Source organism: Strigops habroptila, chromosome 1 (genome assembly GCF_004027225.2).
Source record: "Strigops habroptila isolate Jane chromosome 1, bStrHab1.2.pri, whole genome shotgun sequence".
In the NCBI taxonomy this organism is placed as follows: Eukaryota; Metazoa; Chordata; class Aves; order Psittaciformes; family Psittacidae; genus Strigops; species Strigops habroptila.
Window position 1 is genome coordinate 24,953,340 of NC_044277.2, and position 16,898 is coordinate 24,970,237.

The window sequence follows — 16,898 nt, forward strand, 5'->3', positions numbered from 1 at the left end:
TTGGATTTGTAAGCTTTTGACCTTGGGGGATTTTCCTCAGAGTGATCTACAGATCAGAAATAATTAAAATTCAATAAACTGAAATTTAAATATAGAACGGATTTTGTGTGAGATCTGTGCTTGTGGTAGGTTGTCTAGAAGTCTGTGGCATGTCTACTTTATAGTTTGTATTCCCAAACATAACTGTGTGCACACATGTGCATAAATTTATGTTGAATGACAGAGGGATGATTATTTATACAGATTTTATCCAAAACTCTGTGCACTCCTGAAACATAACAAAAAGGCTCCCTCCCCAGAAGAGTGTTTACATCTCGTGACAGTCACTAGATTCAAATCTTCTCAACACGAAAGTTGTTTCGTTTCCTCCAAACCTTCTTTTCCCCAACAAAGCTAACCCTGTTAAACCTCACCTTCTGTGGGACGTATACATAGTTATAGACATATGTACGAGAAGTAAATATTACAAAAAACATGGCTGATGGGGGCAAAATGTCTGTAGCCTTAAATAGCTGGTGATATCTGCCAACAGCAGAAGCCGCGCCGAGGAGGCCCTACCTCGGGTGACCTGAGGATGCGAGAGCCTTGAGGAGCCTCGTGTTAGTGCTCCGTGCCTACGTGGAGCTTTCTGCTCGCGAATGTTACTGAGCAAATGCTCTGTTGTAGCATGTTAGTAGAGATACTACCAAAGGGCTTTTTGCTTTGGTCATGGGCGTTTTTTAGTACTTTTCACGGGGTTTGGGGTGGAGTCCAACCGCAAAAGAAAGATTAGAGCTGGATGTAGGCTGTCCAGATTTTCTTATCTAAATTTTCTGAACACATTCATGGGAGTGCTCCGTTTTTCTTATTCTTTGCCAAAAATGCTTCATGCAGTTGTGCTGTTCCTATTGAATAGTTGACATATTTAACTCCAATGGTTGTGAATGGAAATGTGAATATGGAAAGAAATCCTTTCATGCTCCTTGTAATTTCTGTAAGACACTTTGGGATGCCTGGAAAGGAAGGACATCCTAGATACTCAAGATGTTTCTGGATACACACAAAGAATTTAAAAGAAGTTCAGCAGCTTCGTTTTGTTTATGTGCAGTTTTTGGGCATGTGTGATATGGTGACTTATTTAAGTGATACCTTTCTTTAATCTGTATTATTTATTGAATTTAGTCATCATAAAAGCACAGTTGTGTTGTACAGAACTGTACAGCAACAGTATTCCCAAATGATCCCATATTGCAATATGCTGATACGATCTCTGTTCATGGTCTCTTCAGTCATTTCAAGAAGGCATTTGATTCATGATCAGTTTTCTGCCTAGCAGGACAGGTAGACTGTGGTGCTTATAATAAGTAAATACCCGAAGTTCATAGGGGATAACAGGTTCTTTCGGAAATTGGGTTGCAGTCTGGAAAGATAGAAGACTCCACCTAGTGGAGTGGAATTAATCTGCACACAGTGGCAGGCAGTGGCATATAATAAAATAGGTACTATTTATGAAAAGCCAGGTTGATGCAGTGAGTAAAACTCAGGAATTTTGACAAGTGTCTGGGGAGATAGTTGCATGGGCATTAAAAATTGTACAAGACTTGTTACTTTTGTAGCTGTTGGAGGCCATGTTGGATGTTAATATACAGTTTGCATAAGAAGTGGTCATTATGACTTGCCATTTTCTTTTGTGGTTCCTTTTATTTGGAGACCTGCTGTCTTTGACCTTTTGTCATGTTTTGATTTCTGATGATGGCCACACAGATGCCCCTTCTGGTTGTGCCCCAGGTCTCATTTAAATAGCTTGGGCAAGAAAACCCAATCCAATTTCCAACACTTCTCCACTTTTTTCCACAATTATTTATTTTCCAGAATGTATTTTCTGTTTTTCACTTTGTTTACTTCTCTAGTGGCTGGTTCTTCGTGCTATCATGACAGGTTGGGTGGCACATTGAGTAAATCTGTGTGTGTCTTCTGGTTGTCCCAAGGTTTAGCAGTCTCTGTTATGGAACATCAGATTCCATAGGGCTCTGCACCTGTGCTTTGCTTTCCCATTGGTTTGGTCATGTTGTGTTACAAGGGTGTAATACAATGAATTTTAAAGCTGGGATGCAAGTGAACACCCAGCCTGATCAGCAAAGATACTCTCCTGAAATCCTCTTGGAAAATTCATTGCAACATTGAATATCACATTAGTTAGACAAGTTCAAGAAGAGAACTGCCCCAGCCAGCTCAGGCTTTGTGAAAGAGGATGAGGCTATTGCCAGATAAAGAGATGATTAGGATGCAACAGAGGAGACAGAATAATACTCCTGCAAAGGATATTTGGGAAGAGTGCTCCAAAGGAGTGCTTTCACTGACATCCAGGTGGGGTTTGCTGCCAAAGCCATTAAAGCGTAGTGGTGCCAGACAAACCTGCCAACAAATTTAGGGATAATGGCACCTGTGGGTGTGCTATCAATGGATGGAAGTGCTGGGATGATTTTTTATTTTATTTTAATGGTGGCATTGCTAAAAGTATTTAAGAGTAATGTTATAGAAAAGGTTTTAGTGAGTGAAGTCACCGAGTTCTAGGAATCATTAAGCAAAAGCTGTTTCATGAGTGTACTATTTATTATTTTTAAAGCTTGTTGGCAAACCACTTAATGCTGGAAAAGCATGCTGCAACCTGTATTAAAGCATGCTGCAGATGAGCAAGGAAACTCGTACTGAACTGAATAGTCTGAATGATACATGCATTTCATGTGCGCCATGATTGATTAATGCAACTCCATGGGTCAGCACAGCTTGTAAACACTGAATTAAAGCACTGGAGCTCATCTTCCATGGTATTCACATGCCCAGTTCTCACTGAAGGTGGTGTTTCTTTGTCTAAACACCAGTCTGAGGATCTGGACCTTCAGGCTTTCTGTGCTGCTATCTCATGTCTGTGATCTTAACAATATTTTCTTGGATTGATTCTGACACTTGGATCCAGATATGACCCTAATAAAGTAGGCTAGCTCAGGTCTTAATGTAAAGTAAGTAATTCTCTTTGAATTGTAAATGATAGACTTATCTGACAAGACTTCCATATAAAGGAGAGAAAAAGTGTGTTCCTTCTGTAATAGTACTCTCAGAGGTTACCATTGAGTCCGTGGGGCCAGGATTCTCAACTTCTGTATCCCAAGAGCTGTGTTAAACTGTGTTTAAGCCAGCTGCCTGCTCCAAATTTTTCCAGAGAAATGTACAGCTAGAGTAAATAACAGCTACAGTAGTTTTAAAAAGTGAATCAGTGTATAATTTCCTTTCCACATTCTGAGATTTATTGGTCCCATCCTTTTCACATGGGGAGGTTTTGATGTTAATTTTTTATTTTTGAAGCCAAACCTAAATTTTTCCTTCTCTTATAGAGCTATTATTGGCCACTATTGTTTTTATTATCCTGTGGCTTCTGTGGGAAGAGAAGGATGGGCAGGACCTCAGTGACATTGTCAGAGCAAGTCATCAGTGGCATGCCTGCTCTTCAGGAGGTCACAGGAAGCAGGTGGCTGTGTTAATTGTCCTTGCTCCCAACTCTTGTCCTTCCTGCAGGCAATTTAGAAGTCGGGAAGCGTCAGGCCTACTGTGTCCCCCCAGGTTCACTACTTCATGCGTTCATAATAATTCGAGGTATGTACCAGGCGAGGGAAACTGCGTAGGAGTCTGTACTGTCCTTCCTAAGCTGTGTGGCTACCTGGCTGGAAGGGCCGAATGGCTTTGCTCCAGAGTGTGTTTGGGATTGCAGCTGGAATCCAGCAGAATAATAAAGAATTCTATTTAAAAAATAATAAAATAAAATAAAATAAAAGGCACTTCCCTAACACAGCGTCTCCCTCCTTTCAAGCTGTTGATAAAAGTTGTAGGTAAGAAAACTACAAAAACTCATGAGGTACATGAAATATTTCTGGAAACTATGATCCACTTTTGTTTGCTGAGTGCAGGATAGGGAATGTAAATGCATCTTCTGCTTAGGCCAGCTGGGTTTTAATTGTAGCCTCAGACCCCTAAATGGCACTCAGTGCTGTGCTTTGGACAATCAGCCAGGGTCTTGCTCCATTGAATGAGCTGCTTGTTACTGGTTTGGTTTTTAGCAGTGAAGGTGCACAGCATTGCTGAGTATCTTGCTGCAGGTGTCACACCCAATGCTGTAAGCCAGGTTTTGGACTACCAGTAGTGTTTCTTTTAAATGTCTTTTGGAAAGTATCCACTCACATTGGAAGTGACATGGGTTAAGTGATAAATATCATGCTAGGTATTTATCTGCCATATGCGTTTTGGGTGAAAACTCTTGAGCTTCTGCTCAGGTGTGCTCTTGGTTTTACTGAGAAGTACTTGCCTAAATAAAGTGAGCTGCAGGATTATGTGGCTGGTGAATCATGCTGGTTTCTGAATCACTCTTACAAAATATCAGCCTGAAATGCTAACAAATAATGAGCACATTGTGCTTGGACTTGTACGTTATTTAAAGAATAGCATTTTAAAGCAGCATATTTTGTAAAATGTTCATTTAAAAACCACTTTGCAATTTACTTCCATCAAACCCGTTGCACCAGAAAAATACCTCCTTCAGGAAGGAAAAGGTGTCAGTATTGTGGAAGAATATCTGATTTTTATCCAGCTATTTAAACTCCCTCTTTTCATTGCAAGGAGATCAGCTGACAACAGCAACAACCAAATCATGTTTGCAGCTGGGCAATTATGGTAGACCCTAAGATCTGCAACTGTCAACCATGAACGCAGATGCCTTCAAAGTTCTGTTTTTCTTCCATGTGGAAGTCGTTGGCATGGAACAGATGCCTTCATTTTGGAGAAACCAACCTCTGGATATAATTGGTTCTCTCTTCTCTTGTCCTCTAGGGACAGTCTCTTGCAGATGAAATTAGATGAGAGGAAGAAAAAGAAGACGCAGGCACACACACTCACACATGACACAAAGCAGGAGTTTTCAGCATCCCTCTCTGTTTTGTCACGTGGAACTGTTTTACAGCTGGAAGATTTCGCTCCATTTTTAGCACTCTACTCACATGATGATGATGCTATATGAAAAACATGCAAATTAAAATATATATCTGGCCAAAGTTTATTATTAATCTAGGCATGCTTGTTAAGAAATAAGACAAGCATATCCAGCCCGTATTTCTTTAGTGTTCAATGTTGACTTCTGCACTATCTATTGATGCCACAGTCTTAGAAATGTAAAGTTAAATGGCAGAAGAGACAAGATGGTTTAAGGAACTGCTGTTACAGTGGTAGAATCAAAGTATTTTCATCAAATGGTTTGCTAGTTGTTAACACAGGAGGGAAGAAGCAAGTACTTGTCTTCAAATGTCACCTAGCATACAGGCATTCAATTAAGGAAGCACATTTACAGGAACTTCAGCAGAATTAACTGTGATGAGCCATTGCTGGGAGTCCTGTGGTAGGGTACTGAAGAGTCTGTGTCTTCTTACTGCAGACACCTACACTGGGATGATGGTAGTGGAACCTCAAGGCTCTAAGAGGGCAAGAGAAAGGGAGAATCTGCCTGCGTGTGCCCATCAAAGGATTTTGTCAACCCCTCTCACCTTTGGAGTAACAGCTACCAAATCATTGTGGTTTATGTTATTTAGTACTATTAAAATAAATGAACACCAACTTTGGGTTACCTTAATAAGCTCAGTTGTGAATTGTGACAGTCAGGCAGTGCTATGCAAAGACCAGTGGTATTCTTGGGTAGAGGAGGGTGAAGGAGGGATCAGGGACTGTAAACTACCACTGCTGGTACCCATGAGCCTGGAGGTCTGTCATCTTTGAACGGTTTTTCTCTTCTATTTCCTAGCATCAGGTTTTTATATTGCAGTGTAATGTAACAGTCCAGTTCAATCACCAGGTGTAAAATTTATCTAGGCAAATGAATTGCTCATGAACTTACATGAATTGGCTAATGAACTGTAGGAGTGTGGTTGCCTTGAGATGCTAAACCTTTGTAACAGTGTAGGTGGGTCCTACTGGTAGCGTATCAGTGACCTGAATTCTGAACTTGATTGTCAGATTTTAATGGCAACTTCCGTATTTTATGTGAGGAGTTTATTAGTACTGTAGTATCTCCATCTCTTAAAAGTTGAGGAGAAATGTCACCAGCAATGAAAACTGGAGTTACCTTGGTCCTGCCTTGGTCTGAGTAGTTGGTGGAAGGCAATCTGCATTTTAAACATTTGATATAACTACTGGGTGGCTGCAATGTGCTGCTGTCCTTTGTTACCTGCTGACACCCAGGAGATGGGTGGGTGCAGGAAATTCTTTGGGACTTCCAGCAGTTAGAAGGAAGCCCGGAATAAACTTAGTTTTCAACTTTTATTTTCCAGTTTACAGAACTTCAGTGCAAGTGTGCTGCTTGTAGCATGGTATTTCTGAAGAACCACATATTAAGGGAAAAATTTAACCAGAGAAGTGCTTGGGTGATGAAGGGATTTCTGGCAATAACTAGGAAGTGCAATAATGGTTGATTTCATTTGAGGCTGATCCTGATATTTGTAGTCTTTACATCCTATTAATTCCTTGAAAGATAAGCTGATACATGAATGATTTTCCAGGGCCAATGACTCTTCTAAAAATCTTGGCTCAGGTTATATCCCACTTCTCTCCACATATAAGATAAAAGCCCTGTGAATATGAGGTTAACTGAATTCAAATAGAAGACTCTCTTGAGTTATTGCATTCCTTAGAAAATAAATACATTTCTCATATGGTTGAGATTGATCAAGAAAGTATTCTGTATGCCAGTGATTACATTCCCATCTGTGATTAAGGTTTTCTGTCTGCATCTGGTTTTCACATTATATTTCTGTAACAAGAATCCTTTATATGGCAGAGTTCACTCTCTGTATTTTCTATTAGCTGCAGCTTGAACTACTGCACGGATCGCAGATTTACACATGTGGTTTTCATTACTTCATACCATTGAGAAAAAGTAATATTTGTTTGGGAAAGTATGTTTTTAAAAATTTCCATGGTAATACAACATGTTGATCCCTTTTTATAACACTCTTGTAAGACGACAAATTGTTTGAGGCATTCTACTTTCAGTGAAGTTCAAACTTTAGACAATTTTGCATGTACATTCGAACAACAGCAGCAGTTTACAATTCAGGAGGCAAAAATAAATTTTGAAAAGGAGATTAGTGTAGAATGGGTATAGCAGAATGCATCCATCACTTTGGAAAATGTGGCATATAGAGAAAACTAACATGGGGCTGAAACAAAGGAAGAGTAGTAAGTTAAAGTGATGTCTTCATTGTACAGTGGATGACAGATGGGTACTGTTGTTTTTTTTTTTCTTGGTGTAAGAACTTACTTTTTTTTTTTGCAGTAAGAGGTTTAAAAATCTTTTACCAGCCATCAAAAAGGAGTATGCTATTCAGCAGACTCAAATATTGAATTGCTATATGTTACATAATTTAACATATTTGATCATAATTATTTCTAGTGGCCAAATTAGTAAAGGTTAGCAAAACATGAATACATCTTTACAGATGACTGCTGTGTGTAATTCTGAATCCAAAATATGATGTAAATTTAATGTTCCGCTGTAAGTCCATATTTCAACCAGATTGTGCTATCGTCACTCAGTAGAAAACTTAATGTTTAAATGATCTCAGTGAAATTAATAGGACCACTCGGTCAGTGAAGGGGTTTTGAGTTTTGGTAGGCACATAATTTTATGACCATAAAAATGAGATCAAACAATAATAACAATTCAGGGAATGTTATATGCATTTATGGAAATGTAAAGTGTTACGCAAAAGCCTGGACAATTGAAAACCACAAAATTCGTGATAAGGCACAACTGAAAGGTAAATTTATTGCCTATGAAGAACATGGTGACAACTAGAGAATTTCATATAAAATAAAAATAATTTTAGAAAAGTAGTTATTGCGCCCATGTTGGGGAGTCCAGACCACATTTTTGAGATTATTTTCCAGATGCCAAAGGCAGTTGTCTCGTATTGAAAGCTTCCTGGTTGCCAAATCCTGGGTAAGAGTCCCGCAGTTCTTACAGGCCTCTTGTTTTCACTGAAATTGGTAGAATTTTGGTTTGTGTCAGGGCTGCGGAGAAACATCCGACCACAAACAGGGGGGAGAAAGGACTTTGAGTGGTGAACTCCTTTGTTCTGTAACTTAACTTTAACTTGGGGAGGGTTTGTTTTGATTTGAGGAGGGTGCTTGTTAGTGGGAAAGATTGCAATTTCTGGCACAAACACAAATGTGAGCTTTTGCAAATGCCCTTGAGCAAGACATTTTTTTGCAGTAAGATCTAGCCCAGGAGAGAGTTGGGGCTGGGTTCCTAGTTAGATGCATGCAGCTGCGTCCAGATCCTTTTGCATGCTTTACTTTATGTCTCAAAATACCTGAATAGTGGATGCAGATTGAAGCATGTACATAACTCTGTGTGCCTGGCTCTGAAAATCTTTCTGCCTTGACATAATTACGAACCCCTGAAAAGCATATTAATGTCTTGGTAAAACTGGCAATGCTGTAATACAGACTCATATGAATGACAAAGTATTTGTGTAACCCAAATAAACAGTTCTTGTAGGTGTTGGAGTGGGAGGGAAATTGCCTTTTCAAAAGAGGGAGGGTGATGTGTAAATATATCAATAGCTTTTTGATCTCCCTTTGTTTAAATGTGTTTGCTGTTATGATTTACAAATCCAAATTAGTATAGCGATATGTAACTGCAAGGTCTCTATTTTTAGTAACCATATTGGTTTAATAAATGATTCTCTAGAGCTTCTGTTGAACCAGGTAAAGTATGTAGTATTTTATATTATATGAATGTATTTAAACCCAAACATTTTTACAGAATTAGCTAATAGGTATTTTCATGGTGGAATACGAGCTGCCCTTAGTTCATTGCTCTCTATATGTCAACTGTTTTAAATGAGCAACTTATGAAACGGCCTTTGTCAAAGAATTAATACAGTTTTAAAGTACTGCTTTATGTTAACTAAGAAAATGTGGGTAATTGATTTAGAATGATAGCGTTTCTGTCTTACCTTTTTATTTAAAAGACTGCTATTATCATGCAAATGAAGGGATGTGGTGCTTCAAACTGGCTGTGATATCTGCTTCTTTTTGTTTTTCCTTCTTTTTTTTTTTCTTTTTTTCATTTGTTGTTGTCAATAGAAAAGATTGCTCTCTGGGCTGGTGAACATAATATCTGTCCCAGTCAGAAAAGGAAAGAGGAAATTAGCAGAGCGATTGGTGGAGAATGATATCTGTCAAAAGAAACACTTGGAGAGCACTGAGTTTAGTGATAGGTGACTGCCGGAAAAAAGGGAACTTTGAATTTTGTCAAGGTAAGGAAAAGAAAAATATTTGATTTTGTAATGTGCATACCTTTTAGAAGCTATTTTTAATGACTGTACCTTGCCTTGTAAACTGTAATTAAAAAAGAAATCTTTCCCTTTAGCCTCCAAAGAGTCTGCCTAAATCAATGAAGATGGTGTCTTCATTTTAATGTCACTGCAATTCTTAAGTACAGTAATGCCAATAAAATCCGTCAGTGATGACTTTTGTAAAATTTTCCTTAGCTTAAAATACATATGTGTGGAAGTTTCAACTGTGCTTTTTACTTTTGATGACATAGATGCTTTTTATGTGTCATGTAAATATCACTTGGCCGAGCTGTGAAAATAATGAAGTTTAGCTTCCTGAACTGTGAATTGGAACAGTATTTGCACCCAGGTTAAGGGACAGTTGTAATCACATTGGCAAAATGGTTGTGTTTGTAATTTAGTGGAAGTCTCTGGTAAACTCATTGCATTGAGAATCTGTGATAAATGGGATTGAGATGACACTGAGAATGGATATTTCTGTTTCTTGTGCAAAGATTTTTACCATATTGGAAAAGTAAATCTGCTATGGCAGAACAAAATTTCTAGGTAATCTATGACTGTCATTCCTGTCTTTACTGTAACTACGTTATTTCTCCTAAAATGGCGTGTCTAGATGGCAAGAACTAAACTGAGTTTAAGTGCTTTCCCGCACTCTGATACTTTCTTTCTCAGTGTTGGACCATTTCACCTATGACATAGCTTTGATAGAGTATGATACCAAAATAAAATGAACAGTGTCTGAGCACTCCAGACTATGCTCCAGTTAGTTTTGAAGGCAGGTAAGCCTTGATCATATCTCTAATCTGCCCACCCAAGACATGGTGGCCCATGCTGCTCTGTCTGTGGGGTGTGGAGAGGAGATGGAGCACAGCTGGGAGAGCCAGCGGGATGCTGCACATCACTCATGGCAAGGGGATGGGGCTGAGGTTCTGTGCACCAGTGTGAACATCCTTTCAAAAAATGAAATCTTATTTAGAATGAATTTGCATTCTAATTCAAGTTCCTAGCTCAGTTTAAAACAAGTAAATGCTTCTCTGGGACCTTCCTGTACACAGTCAGCATTGAAAAAGAATGAATAATCTTAGCAGGGTTTCTTCTTTCATTTGTATTTTGCTAATTTAGCAGTGGTATAGCTTCTGACTAATTCTCCTTTTTTCTATCTACAGTCTATTTTTCGAACTGCAAGTGTACCCCGTACAGGTGGTTGTTGTTTGGTTTCTTTTACCATATGGGTCTTCATAAAGGATTTTAAAAATAAATAAATGTAAAAGTAAAGATTGCATGCCTGGAGCATTCAGTGCTGGCATACTAATGGGAAGCTTATTGAGGTTTCTTGCTGTCAGAGCACGTGCAACATAATGGAAATTTCCTACAACATAGGCATGTTTTCTAATACTATCCATTTTTATAGGAGAGAGAATTAATACGACTGAAATTCACTTCATCCTTATAAAGTCCAAGTGATCTGGTTGTACTACTGAAATATTCATAAATGGGAGGGAACAGCACATTATCTGTCTTGCTAACTGATGGGCAGGTCAGGCTGCCTCTATCACCTAGGTGCAGGCACATCTCAGCCATTGTGAAGCTGCTGGTTCCCTTTCCTGTGCAGTTCTGTCTGTGTAGCCTTATACCAAAATAAACACATCCTTTCTATAGCACAACTTACAAAATTGACGATATTGTATATGGTGATGAAGATAATCCAAAATTGCTTTGTAGCCCTTTATAAAAGACAGTGATCAGTGGTGTTCAGCAAGTGTTAGATCTTTGGGCATTCCCATTTTGACATCTATTTGAAATGAGGTGACTAGGTAAGTTACCTATATCTGGATGTATGTGTTTGTCACACATTCAAAAATTTTAGTCTTAAATAGCCAAGAAGCTCCATACCTAAATTTGGATGAGTGATGAGAGAAGAGGCCAATATTCTTAGAGTTTAACTTGATAAGGACTTTGCTGTGCCTAACGAGATTTGACTTGGTATTTAAAACCAAAATGGCAAAATTAAAGCTGTTTGAGTATCATCTCCTTGAAGCAACAGCCTCTTGTAGCATTAGACTACCTTTGCTGATGTGATCCTTTTCAAGCATACTTATCTTTGTTTTGCTATTGCAGTGTCTTTTGTCTTGCTTTCCTTTTTTACCTTCAGAACAATTGTTTGCTTACGTATGTATCTTAGAGTACAATGGAAATAATAAACCCCCCTTCTAACATACAACAGATGCAAAATGGGACGAGTGTATTATAGACAGCAAATTGTGATTACACAGCTCACAATCAAATTTTCATCTGTTCATGTGGTGCACACCTGTGGCTTGCTGGCGTTGCTCTTGATTGGAGTGTGAGAGATCTTAATGAAAAACAAAGCCGGGATGACAAGAAGAGACTCCACAGCACACACAGGTTACTTCATACGTCATAAGAAAGTGAAATTCAAAATACACTGGTTTGGAGAGATTGCCTCGTGATGAGGGAGCGTGCCTGGGTGACTCTGCAAAGGGAGCTGGGGTCCTGCTGCTCATTGCTGCCTTGCAAATAGGGTGTTTTATTCTGTAGGTCAGGTTGATTTGGACCAGTTGAGAGCAGCGGCTGATTTCTGCAGCTTTACTTTCTGAGCCAGTAAGAGTATCCTGGGCAGGAATCCAGCTTTTGAAGTACAAAGAAAATAACCCATAATCTATATAAAATGCTGACGGATGGGGAAGGGAGGAAATTTACAGAGAATAACCGAGTTTGAGAACAACTGTGTTAAAAGTAGAATGGAAGGGGAGTGTGTGTGTGACATTAGTATTTATTTTAATTTGAAAATACGATCTTTGAAACCTTTGAGGTGAGCAGAGGACGAGCACTCACAATATGATGTATTTATTGGTAAACTGAAACCAAGCACTCCAGCTGAAGCCGAAGTTCCTTTTTCAAAGTAATTTTTCCCCCTGAGTTTGCAGAGTTTGGGTTCTCTCTCTTTTTTTCCTCTCCCCCTCTTGCTAACGTACTGTGGCTCTGATAACGTTAATGGGCTTTGCCCCACGTGGTGCAGCGAGTGTATTGTACCGTTGCTCACTGATCCCAGGTCAGTGTGATGCGTGAAATCAATTTATTTGAATCTCTTTGCCTGTATAGGAATTTGGCGGCATGCCAGTTGTTTTCATTTAATGTTCTTTGTGTTGAACACAGACAAGCAGGCATGCTTTTGTACTCCTCTTTCTTCTGGGCTCTTCTCTTTTCAGCCAATATTCTATTCTGTGGATTTTTCAGAAAGAAGGGGGAATGTGTTACCTTTTTAAAAAATAATTTTTGTTTAAATAGCCTTTAAAGAGCGTAGAAACTAGGCCAGTCACAGAGCAGCCTGTGTAGGGAGTTTCACTGAGTATAGGTGGTAACACCTGCCTTTTCCCATTTCTTAAATATGCGGGAAAAGAGAGAAAACATGGGTTTATTTTTCTAATGCCCGGTTCTATGATTTATGTCCTATTGTAAGACAAAGACTCTTCAAAAATGCTTAAATCAGAATAATTTTATTTCTAAGTAAGTGAATGTCTGGCAGTTGGTTGGATGAATCAGAAACACTTTTCAGGATCTTTTTAATTTTGAGTAATGACCTTAAAGTAAGCATTAATTTGGAAATCCCTTGCCTTGTCTTTCTGTCTGTTCTGCCCCTCCCCCAGATACTTAATATTTTGAATGGCTGGCTGAAGAACAGTTACCCCAAAGTACCCATTTCTTTCCTTTTTTGCTTCTTTTTTTTATGAGAAAGCAGCAAGGCGCATGTAACAGAGCAAGTAATTTAGCCCTTCTTAAACAAAAAAAAAAAAAAGAAAAAAAGAAAAAAAGGAAAAGACAGCAGGAGATATTTCCAGGAGGATTTGTTTTAGAGCTTGGTGTCGGGAGTGGGAGTAGAAGACTGTTGATGCTCCAGGCGGTTCGTGCGGAAGTCGATATGCAGAACTGCGGAGCCACAGCGCAGGGGTCAGACTCGTACGCATCAGTCCCGTTTCCTTGTTTAATTACCTGAAGAGCAAAACATCCAGGCTGGGAGTGTGTGAAAACCCAGTATCTCGAACAGCAGTTTGCTGTTCTGACATCCTGCAAGGCCGGCCCCGTCTGTCCGCAAACGTCAGGGCTGGTTCCTGACAGCGGGCTATCTCTGCCGGGCCTGGGTTCCTTCCATTCAGGAGGCATTGTGTGGAAGAGGGTTTGGTCAGGAATTTGAGGTTCCTGCCGGTTCTTCCAGCGCGGACAACCCTGTGACAGATAGGCCTGATTTTTTTGTTTTAAAGAATAATAATACAAAAAAAATTGGCTCTTTTTAGTCTTTCCTTATATTTCTGGCAGTGGTATAATAGCGACTGAAACAAAACATGTTAACCCTTTCTCTTCTGAATTTGTGGCTTTTTCCTTTTACTTTATTCTTTCTCCCCTTGCTTGACCTTTTATTTTCAGAGGTAAAATCTTGTGAGGAGCAAATTCTTTCAGGTGGAGTTTGTAGTATGCAGCAAATAACCTTCTGAAAACATTATTTTTTATTTTTTTTTTAGTGATCATTAACATAATCATCATTCTTGGCATTTTATGTCTTTCATTTTCAGCATGCTTGGCAACGTAATTTTTATTCATCCCGTGGATGCAAACCAAGCCAGTGTTTGTTCTGGCATGGACTGTTAAAACAGCGGTGGCAGCTATCGGCACTTCCATTCTCATTATTCATGAGATTTGCTTAGATGTCCAGCATGGTATTCAATTTTAAAATGTTGGGAGAGGGTCAGTTATAGTCCTTGCTCCTAATAGCTGCTGTTTGTTGAGGTCAGTCATGTGGGTGCACAAGGCAAGGCTCTGTGCACTGGTCAGGTTTGGGCACATAGATAGAAAGTGTTTATTGGCATGCAAAACTCAAGGTTGTAGCTGAAAGATACTAAAATGTTCGGTTAGGTGAAGGTCTTAAATATTTTTTTTTTTAATTTATTATTTGTGAAGAATTATGACTTCTTGTTTGAATGGTAAATGAAGAATATGACTCTTATTAGGGTAGTTTTAATACTCTGGTTTATAGCACAGTGCTGTTAGTAGTTGTACTGGCAGAGCTTAAGATCACAAGGTACAAGTAATAGAGGGAGGGAACATAATTGGTATGGCTTTGCAGCAAAAATGAGTGTAGCATGTGACTATTGGCTTTTATTGATGTGGGCAGAAGCTGGTCCAAGAAAGATATTTGTGGTTGTGGGAATGGAGAAGGAGAGCTGAAAGTTAATGAAGGTTTCATTTGCTTTTGCACTGAAGGCATTTGGTCCAGTCTATAGAGTTGTGCCTGCAGTCTTAGAGGACATTTTCATGTGCTGATGATTTCTGGTACTTTGTAGGTGAGATCGAAATAATTTCAGCAGTTAGTTGTATTTTCCCTGCTAATATTTCATTAGGGTTTTGTAACACAGATTTAAGGATATACTTTTTTTCTTGCATGTAAACATTGCCACGTAAGGGTTCTGGGGACCCTTCATGAGAGAAGGTAGCTTTCAGTGGGCATGCGCAGCTGGAAACTGATAGTGCAGTGGGACCAAAAGAGTCATTATGATCTATTGTGCCACTAATCCTCCATCTAAGAAGGATTTGCAGGAGATGGTGCAACAAAAGAGCTGTTTCTGTGTATCAGATCAATAATCGTGATCTAATAAACTCTTCATATGTATGTAATCCTTCACCTTTAGAATAAGGCCCCCTTCTTCATTATGAACTCCTTAGATTATTCTGGTATAAAGGTGCCTTTAAGTAAAAGTGAATTACTTAGACGTGTAATTTCAAGTCTCTGATGTCCTGTAAAGAAGCCATAGCTTAAATAAGCATTGCTTGTATCTACAGAATGAAGAAAAGATGGTTTATGCATTGTGGTCAGTGTCATCTTCCTGGAGAGTTTGTACATACAGAGGAAATTGTATCTGTATGTAAGCATTATTAGTTAAACCTTTACAAGTCATATAAGTCGTGTCCCTCCTTCTAGTGTTTCACATGCCTTTGTTTTTTGCAGTTCCTAATCTAATCCTAATCTACAACCTTTGCCCACCTCAACCAGCAGCATAGTAAAAGAAAGTTCTCTGTGGACACGTGGTGATGACAATAACCACTATTTTCTCAGGTGTGGTGTCTTGCTCCTCTTTGAAAATGTCAGAAAATGATAGCCTTTAATCCATGGCTGCCACCTCAAAAATGCCTCAGAGATAATGGTTTGAAATCAGCATTCTGTTTGAAAAAAAAATTTATCTTGAGCATCACTGCAAGTCTCTGCTGTAACAATCTTGCTTTAAGTGAAGTTCTCACAGATAACGGTTCCCAAGCTGGTTGGGCTTTATTAAAACTGGCACCTTACATTGTGCCCAAACACTTACTGCTGCTCTTTGCAGATGTTCTGCTAGTGTGAAGTGGTGTAATTTGCTCTTGGTATGAAATTACACTTCATAATCACCTCTGCATTCTTTTCCTGCTTTTCTGCTGAATGGCTACAATGAAGCACCATGTGGAGTATAACACAATTAGATAAAATGAAATGATATTTAAAGGCCTGTGTTCCTCAAGGCTCCTCCCCGTTCCTAAAGAAACAAAGATTTTGTATGTTAATTTTCCTTAGCTATGATGGGATTTGTCTGGGTCAGACTAAAAGCACAAAGCTTGTGTCAACACATCGTGCTTCCAGGGAGCGTGGTGTGCTCCTCTGATTGCATGTTAAGTAGATCCCATTCTGGTTCAGTTTTCTAGTGGAAACCTAACTGGCACAGTGTTTGTCCTTAATGTTAAGAGTTCTGGTTGTTGATGGTTTTTATGTGTTAATTTATGTGGGTAATATTTTATGGTAGTACTCACAGCTTCAAATTCTGGAACATCTAGCTTTTGGGGAAGCAGAAGTGGGAGAGGATGAACGTCCAAGGTAGCAGAAGCAGACAAGTCATATAGTGGATTGGAGAAGGCAGTTGTGTAGCAGAGTGAGAAAGTGGCCCCAGAATCAAGAACATAGGAATAGATGTGATGGCAGCGAGAAGACGGAGGGCACTGTGTGGAAAAGTGAGAGGAAAACATGATAGGAGGTGTAACTAAGAAAGCAATGGAAACAAACAAAAAAAAAAGTTTAATTAAAATCAGTGCCTTCCCTTCGTCACTCACAAATGATAATGCTTTTCCATCATCAGGGGTTGAATGAGTCTGCGTACTGATTCTGCTGTGTTTCCAGATGCTGAACTGCATTAGAGCAGTTCACTTGGTAATATTGCTTTGCCATTTTAGCAATTACAGGGTCTGCCAGTGGGTTGTCCTATTATAACTGTGAGAAAACTCATCCATAACCACTTTTCTGTTAGGACTTAGTTCTCTTCATGTAAAAAGGTACCCCCCTGCCTCTATGCCATTAGACCTTCTCATTCATCAGGGTAAGTTAAAATACTTGAGGAATTGGCTTTCTCACCTGGCTCTGGAAAGCAAGTAATTTAAATGGGGAAATGAACGCTTAGCTGTCCTAGATCTGCTCAAATATTTATTTAT

At 39.1% G+C, this 16,898-nt stretch overlaps 1 protein-coding gene across 6 annotated transcripts in view; it reads left to right on the forward strand.

Moving 5' to 3' along the window:
• Nucleotides 1–16,898, forward strand: part of RUNX1T1 (RUNX1 partner transcriptional co-repressor 1) — a 119,576-nt gene that overhangs the window by 10,972 nt on the left and 91,706 nt on the right. For 3 of the 6 annotated variants that reach the window (XM_030475706.1, XM_030475716.1, XM_030475698.1), the window contains exon 2: nucleotides 9,166–9,338. The exons of the other annotated variants lie outside the window; for them this stretch is intronic. In XM_030475706.1, the coding sequence (XP_030331566.1) occupies nucleotides 9,251–9,338 (88 nt within the window). In that variant the 5' untranslated portion in view covers nucleotides 9,166–9,250. The remainder of the gene's footprint in view (nucleotides 1–9,165; nucleotides 9,339–16,898) is intronic. 6 annotated transcript variants of the gene reach the window in all.